The 16,510-nt window shown below is 51.2% G+C and overlaps 5 protein-coding genes across 5 annotated transcripts; 2 read left to right on the top strand and 3 right to left on the bottom strand.

The window, feature by feature from the left end:
• Window positions 1–39: 39 nt before the first annotated feature.
• Window positions 40–733, bottom strand: N7458_010773 (Aminoglycoside phosphotransferase; the record flags this gene model as incomplete). The annotated part of the gene is made up of 2 exons (XM_056914155.1): window positions 40–172; window positions 255–733. The coding sequence occupies 2 exons, from the start codon at window positions 731–733 to the stop codon at window positions 40–42; spliced, it is 612 nt and encodes a 203-aa protein (XP_056763004.1).
• Window positions 734–3,239: 2,506 nt separating this feature from the next.
• On the bottom strand, window positions 3,240–4,567 carry N7458_010774 (THUMP domain-containing protein; the record flags this gene model as incomplete). Its single annotated transcript, XM_056914156.1, has 6 exons — window positions 3,240–3,353; window positions 3,421–3,561; window positions 3,720–3,934; window positions 4,017–4,179; window positions 4,285–4,416; window positions 4,499–4,567. The coding sequence occupies 6 exons, from the start codon at window positions 4,565–4,567 to the stop codon at window positions 3,240–3,242; spliced, it is 834 nt and encodes a 277-aa protein (XP_056763005.1).
• A 652-nt stretch (window positions 4,568–5,219) lies between these two features.
• N7458_010775 (alpha-keto acid decarboxylase family protein) lies at window positions 5,220–7,141 on the top strand (the record flags this gene model as incomplete). The annotated part of the gene is made up of 4 exons (XM_056914157.1): window positions 5,220–5,412; window positions 5,479–6,703; window positions 6,781–6,988; window positions 7,058–7,141. 4 exons carry the CDS (start codon window positions 5,220–5,222, stop codon window positions 7,139–7,141), a joined length of 1,710 nt encoding a protein of 569 aa, XP_056763006.1.
• Window positions 7,142–8,547: 1,406 nt separating this feature from the next.
• Window positions 8,548–13,477, top strand: bck1 (uncharacterized protein; the record flags this gene model as incomplete). The annotated part of the gene is made up of 2 exons (XM_056914158.1): window positions 8,548–13,295; window positions 13,357–13,477. 2 exons carry the CDS (start codon window positions 8,548–8,550, stop codon window positions 13,475–13,477), a joined length of 4,869 nt encoding a protein of 1,622 aa, XP_056763007.1.
• Window positions 13,478–14,249: 772 nt separating this feature from the next.
• On the bottom strand, window positions 14,250–15,995 carry N7458_010777 (uncharacterized protein; the record flags this gene model as incomplete). Its single annotated transcript, XM_056914159.1, has 3 exons — window positions 14,250–14,760; window positions 14,819–15,750; window positions 15,816–15,995. Coding segments are annotated over 3 exons (1,623 nt in total), but the record flags the coding sequence as incomplete, so codon positions are not given.
• Window positions 15,996–16,510: the final 515 nt, after the last annotated feature.

Below are 16,510 nucleotides of genomic sequence, written 5' to 3' on the forward strand. Positions count from 1 at the left end.
CATCTCGCACTTGAAAATGTCGTTTTGTCTAGTGAATTCTCAGGCTGATTCGATGGTCACCATGTTGGCAATAGTGGCGGTCAGTCGCCGGCGAGCATCAAACTCCTTCGGTTCATTTCGATTTCGATAGTATTGTATGGTAATCTGGCAGACCAATCGGTAGCATGAATACCTAGCGAGATGCAATGTGTTAGTAAGATCTCGGTTCATGAATGTACTGAGGAGGATGATGAAAGAATCGGACCAACACCTACATCAACACCCGAATGTTCTCTCTCTTCGTTCTGGTCAAGGGGAATCCTGCACCTTCTACCACAGCAAGTGATGGACTCTCGAAGATTTCTGCCATCAGCATGTCACCCCAGAAGGCGCTGCTAAAGTCCACGACGCCGGATAGTTGCTTCGATTCCTCATCCAGTAATACATGTGTAGACCGACCGAAGCCAACTACGGCCAGACGGGGCAAAGTAACCTCGTCAAGCGCAGAAGCTAAGCGGACCAGCTCATGTCGAATCTCTGCGTAAGGTAGATGGATAAACATGTCCTCAGCATCCCGGAGCACACTTTCAAATAACGAACAGAATGCCTCACGCCAGGATCGTTTGCCAGCGCCGATGGCTACTTGTTGCAACGTGCCAAATCCGGGAGCCACGTTCTGGCCGATAGTGGTAGCCAGAAAACCCAGATGACGGTCGATATCGTTGCGTTCCCGAACATTCAGTTGGCTCTCCATCTCGGCGAGGCTGCGCCCCTTTACACACTGCCGAAGGAGAAAGGGAGAGCCGAACACGCTCCCGCGTGGATCATAGTGATATAGTTGAGGAATGCAAGGATTTGCACTTTGGCCTAGTAGGGCCAGAACTCGGGCTTCCGTCTCCAGATAAAAGCGCTCTTGTCGAAGCAACGGAGTGCCCGGACGGGGGAACCTTTTAATAGTAGCGAAAGTCCATTGCTGAGTTTCAGACCTCGTAAAGAATGGAGATGACCAGTGATATTCTGCGACTGTTGTACTCGGACGGTGGAAGGAAACAACAACGACAGCACGGCATCTAATCGCCGGTATTCATCATATTCGACAGCCGGGGCATCGTGATAGGCAGAGGGCATATTAGATCCCTTCAGGGATAGACAGGCAGAGCGAGTCGTCACATCGGACCGATGCATCCTGAGATTGTATAGGGGTTTTTTTGGTGGGACACCCTTTCGATAGGGGAGAGCAATGATAAGTAGAACTGGGATTAGTTCAGGGAACGCTTCATAGTTAATTATGGCTCCTCAAATACCGGCCTTCGTCCGAAGAGATTATTGCGAGGCACCAACCGATTCTTCGATCTCCGGGCTGGCTCGGCATTAAGCGAACTCGGCGAGGCTGGTAAGAACGAAAAGAAAAGAAAATTCCAAATTTAAACCAAATCTCAGACTCCATGGTAGTATCCAAAAAAGGGAAGTGGCTATCGCCTCCGACGAGCAGGGGGGCCACCAGACCGCCATCGTGGTATGCCCACGTAAACCCCTCGGAAATAATAATATATTCAGCCAGAAAAATAGCCACGGGCCGCAAAGCGCGCCATGACATGGATCTACTGTACGGTAGTAGGTTTAGCTACGCGAGATACGGGACCGGTGGAGGCACGACCCGAGCTTGTCCCTGAGAAATCGTGGTTAGTTGGTGGGCCACCTTTGGCTCATGGCTCATGGAGTCATGGCTCATTGACCATATAGCTGAGAATCATTGACCAATTTGGACATTGAACTACTTAGATAGAGAATGATCATAATAATGATGATGATGAGGATGATGATGACGATTATTATTATTATTATTATTATTATTATTATTATTATTATTATTATTATTATTATTATTATTATTATTATTATTATTATTATTATTATTATTATTATTATTATTATTGACTTGCGAGGTGGTCTCTATGACGGCGTCATTGTGTAGGCATTACTCCGTAGTGTATGTATGATCGTCGAATTAGCCGGGAATTGATTAAACGCAATGAGCAGGTGCGTAACAAGCTGCAACAGGCGCTAGAACCTCGAACCTCGGGAGCTAGAAGCGTGAGAAGTCAGACAACTGGGCTTCAGCCACCAATGAGGGATCAGAATGGTTCATGGAGCTGACTCCAAAAAGGTAACAAAAGGTGTCAGCGATGCCGTCTCGCGTAAGGATCCCGCTTGAAGACATGGCGAGCATCCAAGCCCCCCGCCCGCCCGCCAATCAAAAGTAATCCTTGCCGAATCTTTGGCCCCCCTCCCCCACCAGTGGATCTACCTTTCCCCCCTCTCTCCCATACAGTAGGAACTTAGTTACTGTACTAGGAGTAAATTAGTAAGACGAACAGTCACCATCCAATCCCCAGGAACCCTCCAAACACTGTATTGGTAAATGGTAAAACATCGCCAACGCTGGCGGGTCAGCGGGTACGGACGCTAACCGAGTGTTGGGTCTCTGGAAGGTCTGCAACCCCTTGTCGCATGGTTTCAACTGTTCCAGATGTTCCGTGCGCGGCCCACTGCCCACTACTCTATATCCAAGCTTGGCTTTTTCGCTTCCGGTTGCTGGAACTACTGGGAAGGCGCCAGCCAATCCTCCCCACAAAGCCAACGAACGAACCCTGGAAGGACCTGGAATGGAGAGGCAAGCCTGGCACGAGCTTTACGAGTGGAGTACCACAAGCGAGAAGATTAATATCGATTGTGACAATTGGAATTGTTCTGTTTGCGTGCTGCGTTATGATTATGATTATTTTTTTTTTACCCGTGGTTGTCTCCTCACACCTCAAAGCCCTCCTCCCCTCCTTCCCAGGATAGACGGGAATCCCGGCCCCATTATTGATCGACAGTCGAGGCAAGACCCCTCAGGTCGTGTTATTAGCGAGGACCCTGAAACTTTGTTGATAAGTCTCTGCCATATATTGCTAAGCAAGCAATCTCGGATTCCTTCATCTCGGGAGAAAGAGGGTCTGATTGTGGTACGGGTTATCGTTTAGGTATGAACAAACACTTCCGTTGGATAATGCGAGGCATTGTGGCTGCATGAAATTCGTTGAGGCAGGGAAAGTTGATAGATTGAGGAAGCAGCTTGACCCGCACGCTGGATATGCAAGGCTACCGCATTCCATCATCTTGGTTCGTGGAAAGAACGGAATATTTGATTCTCTTTCCATCCCAGGCTGAAGAGGCGCTGGTGGTGATTGGCCTCGTATAGATTGGCCACAATGTACCTATGACTTGGCCACTGCAGCCCCTTCTTTCGGGGCTGGGTCGTAGATCTCCGCCAGATTAAACCGTTTAAGCTGGTCGTAATCGCTTTCCACGACGCTCATTCCAATGATATTCTGCGGGCACAGTCAGCGTTCTACTTTGAATGCTTCGCCAAGAGCGTCAGAATCGGGGGAAACCTACCTGGCAGACATCAACCAGAATCATCTTATCGTAGTTTTTCAAATTCACGGGGTGCTCCTTACCAACGATATCGGCGACGGTCTTGATAATAGAGTCTCGATTGAACTTGTTGTTTCCTCTTACGGAAGGCCGGATGGCGTACTGTAAACCATATCTCCCAAAATGACATTAGCCCAGTTTTTTGGATTTTCAATCTTACCAAAGACCTAATACGCGGGATCGCGGATTATGCCCGCAACAGTACAAGGTCTGACGCAGGACGGAATGTAATCATCATAATCATCATAATCATCACTCACCTTTTTCGGTGGCCCTCCCGAGTGGAAGTGTGGCTTGAGGATCTCACGAGCAAAGGCTTCGAGATCCACACTAAGAGTCTTTCGGACCTCAGTAACCGGGGTCATACGCTTGACGTATCGGCTCTTTTTCGTCTCTGGATTGGCCCGTGCTTCAGCACATAGACGGTGGACCAGCTCTACGGGATCGACAGTCTTTTCGAGTCGCACGAAAATCACTAGTCAGGAATTAGCAGGAGCACCATGGGCTGTTACTTCGTGATGCGAGCACCGATACACCAAGGCATTAATTGAACGTACCACAGGGCATTTCTAAGCGAATAGCTTCGAAGGGGCGCTTTTTTTCCTTGTTGGGCTTCAAGCCTGCCAGCTCCCTTTGGATCTGGGCCTCGATATCACCCTCGTCCTCATCCTCATCCTCATCAAGATCATTTCCTTTGAGCTGCCCGGAAGCCTCCAGAGCCTGGGACATGAGAATAGTGAATCAGTGGCTGCAGAGCTAACGGTATCTGGCCGAGCACCTTCAGACGATGCAGGACTCAGGACGCACAACCGAGGATGAACTAACCTGAGAGAAGATGTCCATTGTTTCAGCGATGCACTTGCCTTCTCGACCCATGTCGCAGGTCACAATCACACCCACATCGCCAGTGTCAATGTTGACTTTGCGGGCGGATGCTTGCCATCCTGGCTTCCCACTCTATGCAATCATTCAGCTTCCTGGTTGACTTGTCTACTGGCCAAACTGTGGCCAGAAACAGGTACTGGGTGGGAAAACGTACCTTCTGGCCCTTCTGGCGCTTGGCCGACTGATTAGCGTTACCGGGCATACTACGCTTCTCTCCAGCCATGAGGGTGGACGGAGGAGACTTGAATGGGCGGTATTCTGTCTCCGAGAGATGAACCCGACTAATAATTTTCCACAATCAACTGATAGGCGGCGGAGTGGGGGAAGAGTCCCGAAGCTGCGTTTGTGTGGTTCCCCTGGTCGGCGATCAATCGGGTTTAGCGTGCGGATCGCCTTGAGTTGGTCTTTTGGGAAAGCTTATTGCCGGTTGACATTATGTTGACCTTCTGGTTCAGCATAGCTAACCGAAAATGTCCAGGATGAAAATATCTGCCGGATTGCGTTGAATGTACATTTGAAACCATCCAATCCAACAATTCATCAAAACGTTTCACTAACCTCGTGGGACAGGGACGGATATCCAATGCGGCGGTCGTGTGGCATGACATCAACGGCCCAATCATGACGTAGTCCTCGTTCATCTACGCCTTCGCTGGAGCTTATCAGAAGGGCAGAGGCCCATTTTCAGCATGATCCGGCAAGCCAGTTTACCTTTTTTTTCTTGTTGAAAGTGTTCCGATTGCTCCGTATCACCCCGAAGTCAAAGGGACACTGCTCGCCTGGGGTTTAAGTCGATCGTCGACCTTCTCTCGTCTTTGTCTTCTTTCCAGCTTCCCAACTCCCCGTTCTCTCCTCCCACCATCACCCAGTCCAACATGACGTCTACCGATATCGCTACGCGGGAGCTGGAGAATCCCATGGACCTCACTGAATACCTTTTTCGGCGTCTTCACGAGGTTGGCATTCGCGCAGTCCATGGTGTTCCTGGTGACTACAATCTTGCGGCGCTCGACTACCTCCCCAAGTGCGGCCTCGACTGGGTTGGGAACTGTAACGAGCTCAATGCGGGTACGCAATGACTGAAACGGCCGATGAAATCTTGCAATCACCTCTAACAACCTTTTTGGAATCTAGGCTACGCGGCCGATGGCTATGCTCGCGTGAAGGGCATCAGCGCTCTAATTACCACCTTTGGTGTTGGAGAACTCTCGGCTCTGAACGCCATCGCAGGCGCATACTCTGAATTTGTTCCAGTCATCCATATTGTTGGTCAGCCAACTACCCGGTCGCAAAAGGATGGGATGTTGCTTCATCACACACTCGGAAATGGAGATTTCAACGTCTTTAACAAGATGAGTGCGGCCATCTCTTGTTACGTTGCCCATCTGAATGATCCTCGCGATGCGGCGACTCTGGTCGATAGCGCGATCCGCGAGTGCTGGATTCGCAGTCGCCCAGTTTACGTCACTCTTCCCACTGATATGATCACCGCCAAAGTCAATGGAGATCGCCTGAAACAACCAATCGATCTTTCCCTGCCGAAGAATGATCCGGAGAAGGAGGACTACGTAGTTGATGTGGTCCTGAAGTATCTCCACGGGGCCAAGAACCCAGTCATCTTGGTTGATGCTTGTACTATCCGTCACCGTGCTCTGGCAGAGGTGCAACAGCTGGTCGAGGCTTCTGGCCTGCCTACCTTTGTCGCACCCATGGGTAAAGGTGCAATCAACGAGTCCTACAAGAATTTCGGCGGTGTCTATGCTGGAAATGGCTCCAACCCCGGCGTGAGGGAGGTCGTAGAGTCCTCAGACCTCATTCTGAGCATTGGCGCTATCAAGTCCGACTTTAACACGGCGGGATTTACATATCGCATTGGTCAGCTGAATACGATCGACTTCCACAGCAGCTATGTGCGCGTGCGGTATTCCGAGTACCCCGATGTCAATATGAAAGGTGTTCTTCGCAAGGTCGTTGAGCGCATGGGCAAACTGAAAGTGTCACACATTCCCCAAATCACCAACAAGGTCCCTGAGAGCGAGCAGAATTCAAGCCAGACCATCACTCATGCTTGGCTGTGGCCTACCGTCGGCCAGTGGCTAAAGGAGAGGGACATTGTCATCACAGAGACAGGTACTGCCAACTTTGGCATCTGGAACACTCGCTTCCCAGCTCATGTTACGGCAATCAGCCAGGTGCTCTGGGGAAGCATTGGGTATTCGATGGGCGCCTGCCAGGGCGCCGCGCTGGCCGCCAAGGAACAAAACAACCGCCGTACCATCCTGTTCATCGGAGACGGAAGCACCCAATTGACAGTCCAGGAAATCAGCACGATGCTTCGGAATAAGCTGAACCCTATCATGTAAGTGCAGTCTATATATACAACACCCCCGAGGTTGCGCGATTCCATGAAGCGAGTACTGATCAAGCCATCTCTAGATTTGTCATTTGTAACGAAGGATACACTATTGAGCGATACATCCATGGATGGGAGGAGCGCTACAATGACATCCAGCCGTGGGACTATGCCAACATCCCCAAAGTTTTCGGGGGTGAAGATGGGTACGAGAGCCACCGCATCAAGACCCGGGACGAGCTGAAGGACTTATTCGCCCATAAGGAGTTCAGTAGTCCCAGCGGCCTTCAGGTAAGTCATGAGTGCGGGTTGAACTGTACCACCGAAAGAAGTCCGGATAATCTAACTTATTGTCTGTAGCTGGTTGAGTTGTACATGCCTCGTGAGGATGCTCCGGCTGCATTGAAACTGACGGCCGAGGCCGCGGCCGCGCGCAACAAGTAGGCGGCTATTTGTTCTGAGGCAGATCTCTATTATCAAGTCGCCATCAGCCCATTTCAATACCCGTTCAATTTGTTGCCCTATCATCGCGCCTCGCCCACCTGGACGGTTGTTGTCTTCCCCTTGGGAAATTGCTTCGAACGGGTCAGTGCAGACATGTGTGCGACGCTCCGTACGGTTTGGATCATGGTTTACGACCCCATAGTTTCTGTTTAATCCAACAATCCCATCTCCACTTCATTCAGAAACGATTCGCAAAGTATTCCCCGAGTCTAGATTGTTGATATTCCCGCCTAAACAACTGTGGAGCTTAAGGTTCTTTTTGGGCAGAAAGACAAAGTGTACAGTACAAATACTGTAGGATCACTTGCTTAGCTAGCGCAGTACTGAGTATTACAACCATCAATATTCTGCACAGCGCACGGAGTAGTTCCGGTGCTGTTAGCGTACTGACCGCTACACGCTTCCTGGCCACTTCAGCGATGCAATCGCCGCCACACGGGGACTCATCAATTTTGGCGGTTTCACACTGAGCAGAAACGGGGCCAGGGCTGCTAGCACGGATATGACACCGGCTGGAGCTAACCAGGTCTCGACCCCCTGGGGGGTCGAATCCCTGGCTGCCACTTTGTGGCTTTGTGGTATTTGTGGTAAGCAGGGGAACATGATAGTTAGTTACTCTCGTATGACCCCTGCAGATGATTGATCTGCGGTATCTACTAGATGTGTAGCTTCTCCTGGACTAGTCTGCAATCAGCTCGTCCTTGACTCCTTCATGCTGTAGACTGTTCTCTGTACTTTTGGCGCTGATCCTAACAAAATCCCAAAAATCCGCGTCTCCACCCTTCAACTGCGGGCCCCACGTGACGATCCCAGGCATCCCAATCTTGAGGCATCCAAGCTCTTCTCGAGTCCCTTTGTGTCCTGAACAATATCTTTCTCCTCTCGAAATTTTGCTTCGGTAAGTGACGGTGTGTGCGTGCGTCCATTCCTTCCGGATGAATCGTCCGACGCAAGGAGCTTGTGGCTGGAATGCGCTCCCATCGCTTTGACTTGCTCCGAGTTTACGATCGGAGGGGGATCGCCCTTTCTTACCTTCAGATTTACTGACGATAAGGCCTTTTCGAGCAGCACCGAACCCCAGCTCCTTTGCCGCTGGTAACACTTCGGTCGGGCGCACTGCGGCATCTTTTCGACTTGCGATTCGAGTCCTGGCGTTCAATAACAGCCAGGGCTTCGGCGATAGTTTCGGAGACGCCAATACCGACCATGTCAATGAAAGGGCTCGCTTCTTGATTACCACCAATGTGATGCGGAGAGCCTGGCGACAGTACCACGAGACTCCTCCTCCTCAACGGTGGCCTAGTGTACGGTGATCGAGATAACGCGCTCGGTGGATACTGGCCGTTATGGACGGTCAACGACAATACATCCCGGGACCACCACCCACCCAGCATCCCATCAACCTGCCTCCACCTCCTCCACGACACCCCCACCAACATCAACCGGTACAGCTTCAGACCGGGGTGCCACCTCCTCCTCCTGGGCCCCCTCCAGGGACAGGATACGGCGCACCCACTGGATGGCAGCAAAACTGGGGTAGACAGGCGCTGCCTGCTGGCTTTCCCCCTCCGCCTCCTCCGCCGCTGCCACAAAACCAGCATATTGCAGCATACCGTCCACTTGCTCCGCTATCGATCGTGCCCCCGCACGACAACCAACCACTCACTTCTGCAACGTATATACCCGGAAACGACACTATCGGTGTCGGCATCCCACCCTTGTTCGAGACAAACGGGCAAACATATGATCCCTACACTCAGCAGCGGCAGCCAAGTAGCCAGACATATCATCCTTGCAATGATGGAACCTACAACCCTCAGACTCCAGGGACCAGGGTTACCCCTCCGTTCGCACTTCACAACAATGTTCATGAGTTGGTGACCAACGACAATTCGGCGCAAGCCTCGATTTCCCAGAATCCAGATCTCACAAAGTCACCGAGTCACCGGCATCAGACGAGCGGTGCATCATTAGGTGGAATGTCACCTGGTGAGGCCGCCGTTCAATGGCCGCTTGATCGAGTACTTCTTTGGCTTGCGAGAAACGGATTCTCCAAGGATTGGCAAGAAACGTTCAAGTCCTTGGAACTGCAGGGTGCAGACTTTCTTGAGCTTGGTATGGCATCTGGTGGTCGTGGAAATCTTGGGAAAATTCACAAGGTTGTGTATCCCCAGTTAGCCAAGGAATGTGCCCGTAGCGGTACCGGATGGGATTCAACCCGGGAGAGAGAGGAGGGCCTGCGTATGCGCAAGCTGATCCGTCAGATTCATGATAACGAATCTGACTCTTCTATTTCAACCCCCATGCGCGGCGAGCCACCAGCTTGGGCTAGTACCTCGGCTGAAGGTGGGACTGGATTCCATTCAAGTCAATTGACTGAGCCCCGTTCGGCTGGCCCGACGCCTGGGGTTAATGATATTACTCCAGAACAAATAGCAAGCGCTCAAAATGCGGCTGCTGCTCAGAAACCTCCGCAAATGCGTTCCGTTACCCTGCCAATATCCTCGGGTCATGATTCGCCTATGTACGAGTCTCCATCGCGTGAATCTCCATCGTGGCTACGCTCTGACTATTCCAGAAGCGCTTTGGCGGCAACCAACGATCATAGACGACAGAGCCCGTCTATTTCAAGCGAGAATGGCATGCTACCGCCGTCCTTGCGGGCTCAGGATAGCCCGAAGAGTGGCAGTCCTGCTACCCAATACGTGACCCCGGCGTACGGGGGCCTGACGTCTTCATCGACCGGAGATTTGACGTTGAAGTATGAGCACTCTCGTGTGAACAGCACAGAATCTATTCCCGGGGCTGGCCGGGGTTCCGCTACGATGGGTCGGTACTACGACAGCCGCAGACAAGGCCAAGATATCCCTCGGCCATCGCCCCAGGATATAAGTAAGCCTTTCGGTGGAGATGCATCTTCTTCATATTCCAGGGATCACGGGAAGAGCATTTTGAATATCTTCACAAGGAAAAAGGGGCACAAGAACGACGTCTCATGTCATCCGTCTCCTGAGGATCTGGAGTCTCCGCCCAGCCCCGAGCCTCGCGCAAACGGCTACCTTCCGTATCAGCCTTCTTTCAATTCAAGTGACATGTCTCTAGGCGAGCGTCCTTCCTCGGCCACCACTGTCAAGACAAAGAAGTGGATTTTCGCGACCATGGACGGCGTCAACTATCGCCTGATTGATGTCACTGAGTGGGACTCTGTGGAGGCTCTACGCACTGGAATTTGCCAGAAGTTGGGGATCTCAGAGTGGAGCAGTGCACAGATCTTCCTCACTCAACCTGGACAGGCTGAGCACGAGGATCCCATGAGCGATTCGATCTTAGCAGCTAGCCGCAGGACCAAATCCGACGCGTATGGGTCTTTGAAGGTTTTTGTCAAGGGCGCACCTACCCATCCTCCAGCGAACCATCTTCCCCGGTTCGACGGCCTTGGGGTTTCGATACCCACTGACAAAGCGGCCCATTCACCAACAGCGACTCATGCCCCCATCCATCGGAAACCGCTAGAGGAAGGAGCATTGAATAGACTATCACCACAGTCTCAGACTAAGCCAAATACCGATCTTCTAGGCTCCCGACAGAATACACTGAAGGCCTCAACGGGGAAAACATTACCAGACGGTTCTCCAGACCCTAGCCAGACCCTGGATGCCGAAAAGTCGGATCTGCTTGCACGCCATGAGGCACACATGCGCGAAGTCGAGCGTAAACAAAAGGAGCACCGTATTTCTCGTCTTCCACCGTCGATGACACAGCAACCGCGGAAGGATACCTACGGTGAGACAGGGTATAGGCGTGAAGGTGTGATCGATTTCGATTCACCGCGCCTTTCGCCGTACGAGGAGAAGAAGTCCGAAAAGGCTGACACCCTGGTCCCTCTTCGGAAACCACCAGTCGCACCCATTGAGTCAAACACCCTCACCAAGGTCAATTCATTGAGAAAGGCTCCGGGTGAGCGAGCAGATCGTCACCGACATCAGCCCCAGTCTGCAGGGCAAACCCATGGCCTTGGGGCAGTGCTAGCCAGCGTTGGTCGAATGACCAGTGCCATTGGCACTCCGTCTCCCTCAGTCCCGGTGCCTTCGACACCTTCTTCGAACAACCGAGACAGTGTCAGTTCCGACTCGGATCGACCGAATACAATGGATTCTGCTGCAACAGCTTCGAGCAGGACAACTCTAGGTAAGGCACACCAGCAAGCCTGCTATTTCCAAACAACTATCCACTTTGATGCCATCAGTGCTGACCCTGCGGCCAATCTAGATTCTGGAAAGACTGCCTCCAGTTTTGCCACAGAGCACGTTCAGCGGTCACCTTCCTCGTTTGCTTCTCGGTCTGCCACAAATACTTCCTCTCCCCAGAGCGCGATGTCACAGAAGCCGGCTTTGCAGTCTCGCAAATCATTCGGTCCCGAGTTTGACTTTGAAGAGTCCGAGGTGTCCTTCTTCCGCACCCCACAACAGCCTGCAGAACAACCTGATTATGACGATTCTTCTGACGATGGTCTCTTTGCAATTCGACCTACACGAAATGAGCCCAAGAAAGCCGCGCCCGAGCCTACAAAGAGACGGAAGCCTTCTCTCAGCCTAAATACAGATAATGCCAAGCCGCGTCGAGTTGTCAGCTTCATCTCTCCGAACAGTACTTCCGGGAAGAGCTTTGCCGCCCCGGCTGGAGATGCCTCTGGTGGCGATACTTCTGAGTCACCGGAGAAGTTTTCGGGCACCTTTTACGGAGCGGGTTCTTCGGACGACGAACAGCCCCCACGCAGGGATTCGTTTGCCAATGGAGATGTCTGGGCTAGCAGACCTGCCGTGGAGGGCGTTATCGATAACCTGGACAGCTTCTTCCCGGATGTCGACCTTGATGCTCCTTACCTAGACGAGCCTCCGTCGCCTAATAACAGCAAGGGCGATCTTGATAACGGGGCAACCATCCGAGCCAAGCAAGATGCTTCGCCTGCACCGCAGTCCGTCGTTGATCTAAGCAGTTTCACCCCAGATATATCGACAATGCGTCCCCCGCCTCCCCCACAAGGCGCATCGATCGTTGCCAGGCGCAATGTGGATCGCAGTGGTGGCTTGTCACGGAAGAAGTCAATTCGTGAAGTTGCTAGAGGTGCTGCGCACAGAACCAAGAGCATTAGCTCCGCCGGGCCTCAACAATCGAGCAACCTGCTCCGACGTAAGAGTACCAAGATGTTCGGCGCAAAGATCATGCAAATCAGCCCCAAGCGCGGCACCAGACTCAGCCAGCTCGACCCCATCCCTCAAAATGCCCCCGCTCCAGGACCGAGTGGGTCCGTACCGCAACGTCAGCCCACATTCCGCATCATCCGTGGTCAACTCATTGGCAAGGGAACTTACGGTCGTGTGTATCTGGGCATGAACGCAGACAATGGTGAAGTCTTGGCGGTGAAGCAAGTTGAAATCAACGCCAGGATTGCAGGAACAGACCGAGATCGTATCAAGGAGATGGTGGCTGCTTTGGACCAGGAGATTGACACGATGCAGCATCTCGAGCACCCGAATATCGTACAGTACCTGGGTTGTGAGCGAGGAGAATTGTCGATTTCCATTTACCTCGAGTACATTTCTGGTGGTTCTGTTGGAAGCTGTCTTCGCAAACATGGCAAATTTGAAGAGAGTGTTGTGCGATCTTTGACACGACAAACTCTTGATGGTCTGGCCTATCTGCACGACATGGGCATTCTCCACCGTGACTTGAAAGCGGATAATATCTTGCTTGATCTCGACGGTACTTGCAAGATTTCGGACTTTGGTATCTCCAAGAAAACCGACGATATCTATGGCAACGACTCGACCAATTCCATGCAGGGCTCGGTCTTCTGGATGGCACCGGAGGTTATTCAGTCGCAGGGTCAGGGATATAGTGCCAAGGTCGACATTTGGTCCCTTGGCTGCGTGGTATTGGAGATGTTTGCTGGCCGTCGCCCGTGGAGCAAGGAAGAAGCTATTGGTGCTATCTTCAAGCTGGGCAGTCTAAACCAAGCTCCGCCCATTCCTGACGACGTGTCCCTGAATATCAGTCCTGCAGCGCTCGCCTTTATGTACGACTGCTTCACTGTGTAAGTTCAGCCATTCTCTCAAAAGTAAATGTGTCGTTTCCGTTGCTAACCTGTCAAACAGAGATTCATCCGAACGTCCCACTGCTGGCACTCTGCTCACCCGCCATCCCTTCTGCGAGCCGGACCCCAAGTACAATTTCCTAGATACGGAGCTATACGCCAAGATCCGTCACGTTCTGTGAGATGGTTCTGTCTTTCTAACAAGCTAAAAGAGAATAATGCTGTGCATCTCTCGTTGGGCCTCTGGAGCTATTTTGCGTGTTGTTTTCTATTTTCTGGACGGAGTATATACATACATTCTTCACAGTTTCTCTTATCGCTCAAGTGAGTATTGGTCACGCAGAACTGGTCACTCGGTGTCTCTGAGCCGGATTATTCTTGTACATATCATCATTCTCGCAGATACCTAATGACTATGCATATGCATTGCACTGGCTGATGATTTCGAAAATCTCTTCGCTAATAAAGAGGATGAAGATCACGCATAGGCTCTCTAGGTCTAAGCTAGTAGGTAGGTGTAACCGTGGTGGTTCGGAGGAAGCGATCAGGGGACGAAGCCGCTGAGAGAGCTCTTCTTTGGTAGGCAATTCGGCGGTAATCTCGTCAAGCTTTGCGCTTAGATGTAGCCGTAGTAGCTTTCTTCTTAGCCATGGTATACTGTATAGCAGATTGTATAGCAGATTGTATAGCAGATTGAATAGCAGATTGGTAGGCAGATTGATAGGGGGCCAGGCGTAGAGAAGAACACGCGTTGATGACTTAGCAGCTAGTTGAACCGTAGTATCCAATAACACTTCGAATATATTACTCTGCTAATCTACTGGCTAATCTAATACGCTAATTGAAATGCGCTAAATGGACTTCCGGGACACGCTCGGGGATACTCTACAAAGCATGGGTCCCTTTCGTCTTCTCCGCCATCATATGGGCGTCTTGGACACTTTGTAAAATAACATCCTTATCCTCCAGTCCAACCGAAACCCTCACAATGGTCTCCCTCAACCCATGACTAGCCGCCCATTTTTTTTCTTTCTGTAGGACCATCTGGACATATGGCTGTGCTAATGTGATATTGGCACCCAGCGATGGACCCTTCCGTACATCTAGACTGTCGAAAAAAGCCCTCGATGCGTCAATCGTATCAAAATCGACTGTAAAGAGACACCCATAACCTGGCGTGAACTCGTCGGTTGCCTGGCGCATACAAGATTTGTAGCGCGACGCGGACTCGCATGTTTTCGGGTAATGAACCGCGCTGACGACGCTGGATGGATCCGAGGCGAACGGGGCTAAGTAGTCAACGATGCATTCGGCGGTAGCGTTCATGTGGGCTGCGCGTTCGAGAAAGTTGCGGCTGTTGCGCTCGAGTTGAATTGCGTCGTCGATGTAGAGATTGTTGGTGTAGCCTTCAACTAGCCAGGTCGTGAGGGCACCGTAGTAGCCAGAGTTGGGGTTCAAGGTGACGCTATTTTGATATTGTCAGATCGGCTCACCACTCTTGTGTCTTGAATTGGGTTTCATACCTCCCGGATAACAAATCCGCATACCCATTGAACGACTTGCTCAACGAAGTGACCACGATATCTGCCACGCCCAAGACATCAACATTGGCAAAGCTCCCGATGGTCTCATCGACGACAACAATAAAGCCATGCTTGTTTGCGAGCCTTCGAATTCTTTCCAGGTCGACCGTGTATAGTAAAGGATTTGAAGGACATTCACACCAGACAGCCTGAATCATTGAGCCAGCTCTCACCTTAGTGTCGATGTATATCTCAAACTCGTCAATCTGCTCATCGGTACCTAAGCTGTAAAATTTGAATGACGGGCCGTATGTCTCCATCATCTTGACGGTAACTTCGTATGGAAACCCAACGACCACGCTCTCGAGGTTCCTCCATTTCAGAAGCATTTGGTGCACGTGGTAAATCGCTGACATGCCGGATGGATAGAGAAAGACGTCTGAAGCATTCACAGCCAGACTTCGAGGGCTTCCAGTCGGGGCTCGTTCCATTAGGCATGCGATACGAGTGCATATTGTCTGGTAGACGGGGTGAACGGTGGTTATTGCAGAGTAGAATCGTTTCACGGGCCGTTCGACTCGTTGCATCGAGTCAATGTCTCGAAGACAATGCTCGGCAAGACGAGACGAGATTCCGGTTCCCGTGAGTCTCCAGAACAGAGCTCCGATTTTGGCTGATTCTTCTGGATACGCCACGGCCCAGAGTGTTGTTGGCCCGACAGGAGGTTGTTTTTGGCCAGCAGGTAGGTCTGTTGGTTGAGATTCACTGGCCTCTAGCGCGAAGATTGATATCGACTTTGACGACACGGCTTCATCTTTGTGGATAGCGGATGAAATCATATAGCTCTTGCATGATTGGGCGCTTCTTTGATCGGGAAATAGTAGTATCTTTGCCGAGGAAGAAAGAAACCGATTCTGGCATGCGCGAGATAGCTGAATATCTTGTCAGCACTTGTCACTCTTCTCGCTACTATGAGATTTGCCTAGGAAGTAGGTACCTTTTGAATGGAGTTATGAACAAAAGTTCGTGGGTATCCATTTCGCAAAGCTTTTATGACCTGGGAGTCTCCTCTCCCCATTCCACACATATCACTCCATGTCGGTATTTGCACTGATATCGCGTGAGGCCTTTCGGGGATCGCCTTTCCCAGGGGTAATGTTGTAGTGGTGATGGCCATAGTGATCGTTTCAAAGTGCAAATTTCAGCATTGGAATTTCTATTCCAAGATTTATAGATGAAGATGAGTGATTATATTGATGGCGTACTCTACGAAAACGGATAATCGCAGAGCGAGGACAACATTCCAATCTGTCAATCACTGCCTGACACAGCCACCAAGAAGCCACGAAATGACCCCACGACAATCAATCCCCTCTGCAAATTCGAATATTGCGATTATTCCTACTTCAAAAGTAACGGATGATCAACTTTGTTCTCGGAACCATTATCCTTGACGATCGTTTTAATCAACCCAACGCACGATGATCGACGTTGTCCTATCCGTAGGCTTCCCGTTGTCTATCTAGGGATGAACACCAGACGTCGATCGATCGGCGAAAACAGTCTCACGGAAGGCATGACATCATGCCTCGAGATGACTTCGGGCAGTTTGACGGTGCTACAAGGGCACAAGCGCCCGCCACGACGAATGCAAGTTCGGATCGGATCATGAAACGATTTCATATATGTACA

The sequence above is a fragment of the Penicillium daleae genome, assembly GCF_028827525.1.
Source record: "Penicillium daleae strain IBT 16125 chromosome Unknown utg000008l_segment0_segment0, whole genome shotgun sequence".
Lineage (NCBI taxonomy): Eukaryota > Fungi > Ascomycota > Eurotiomycetes > Eurotiales > Aspergillaceae > Penicillium > Penicillium daleae.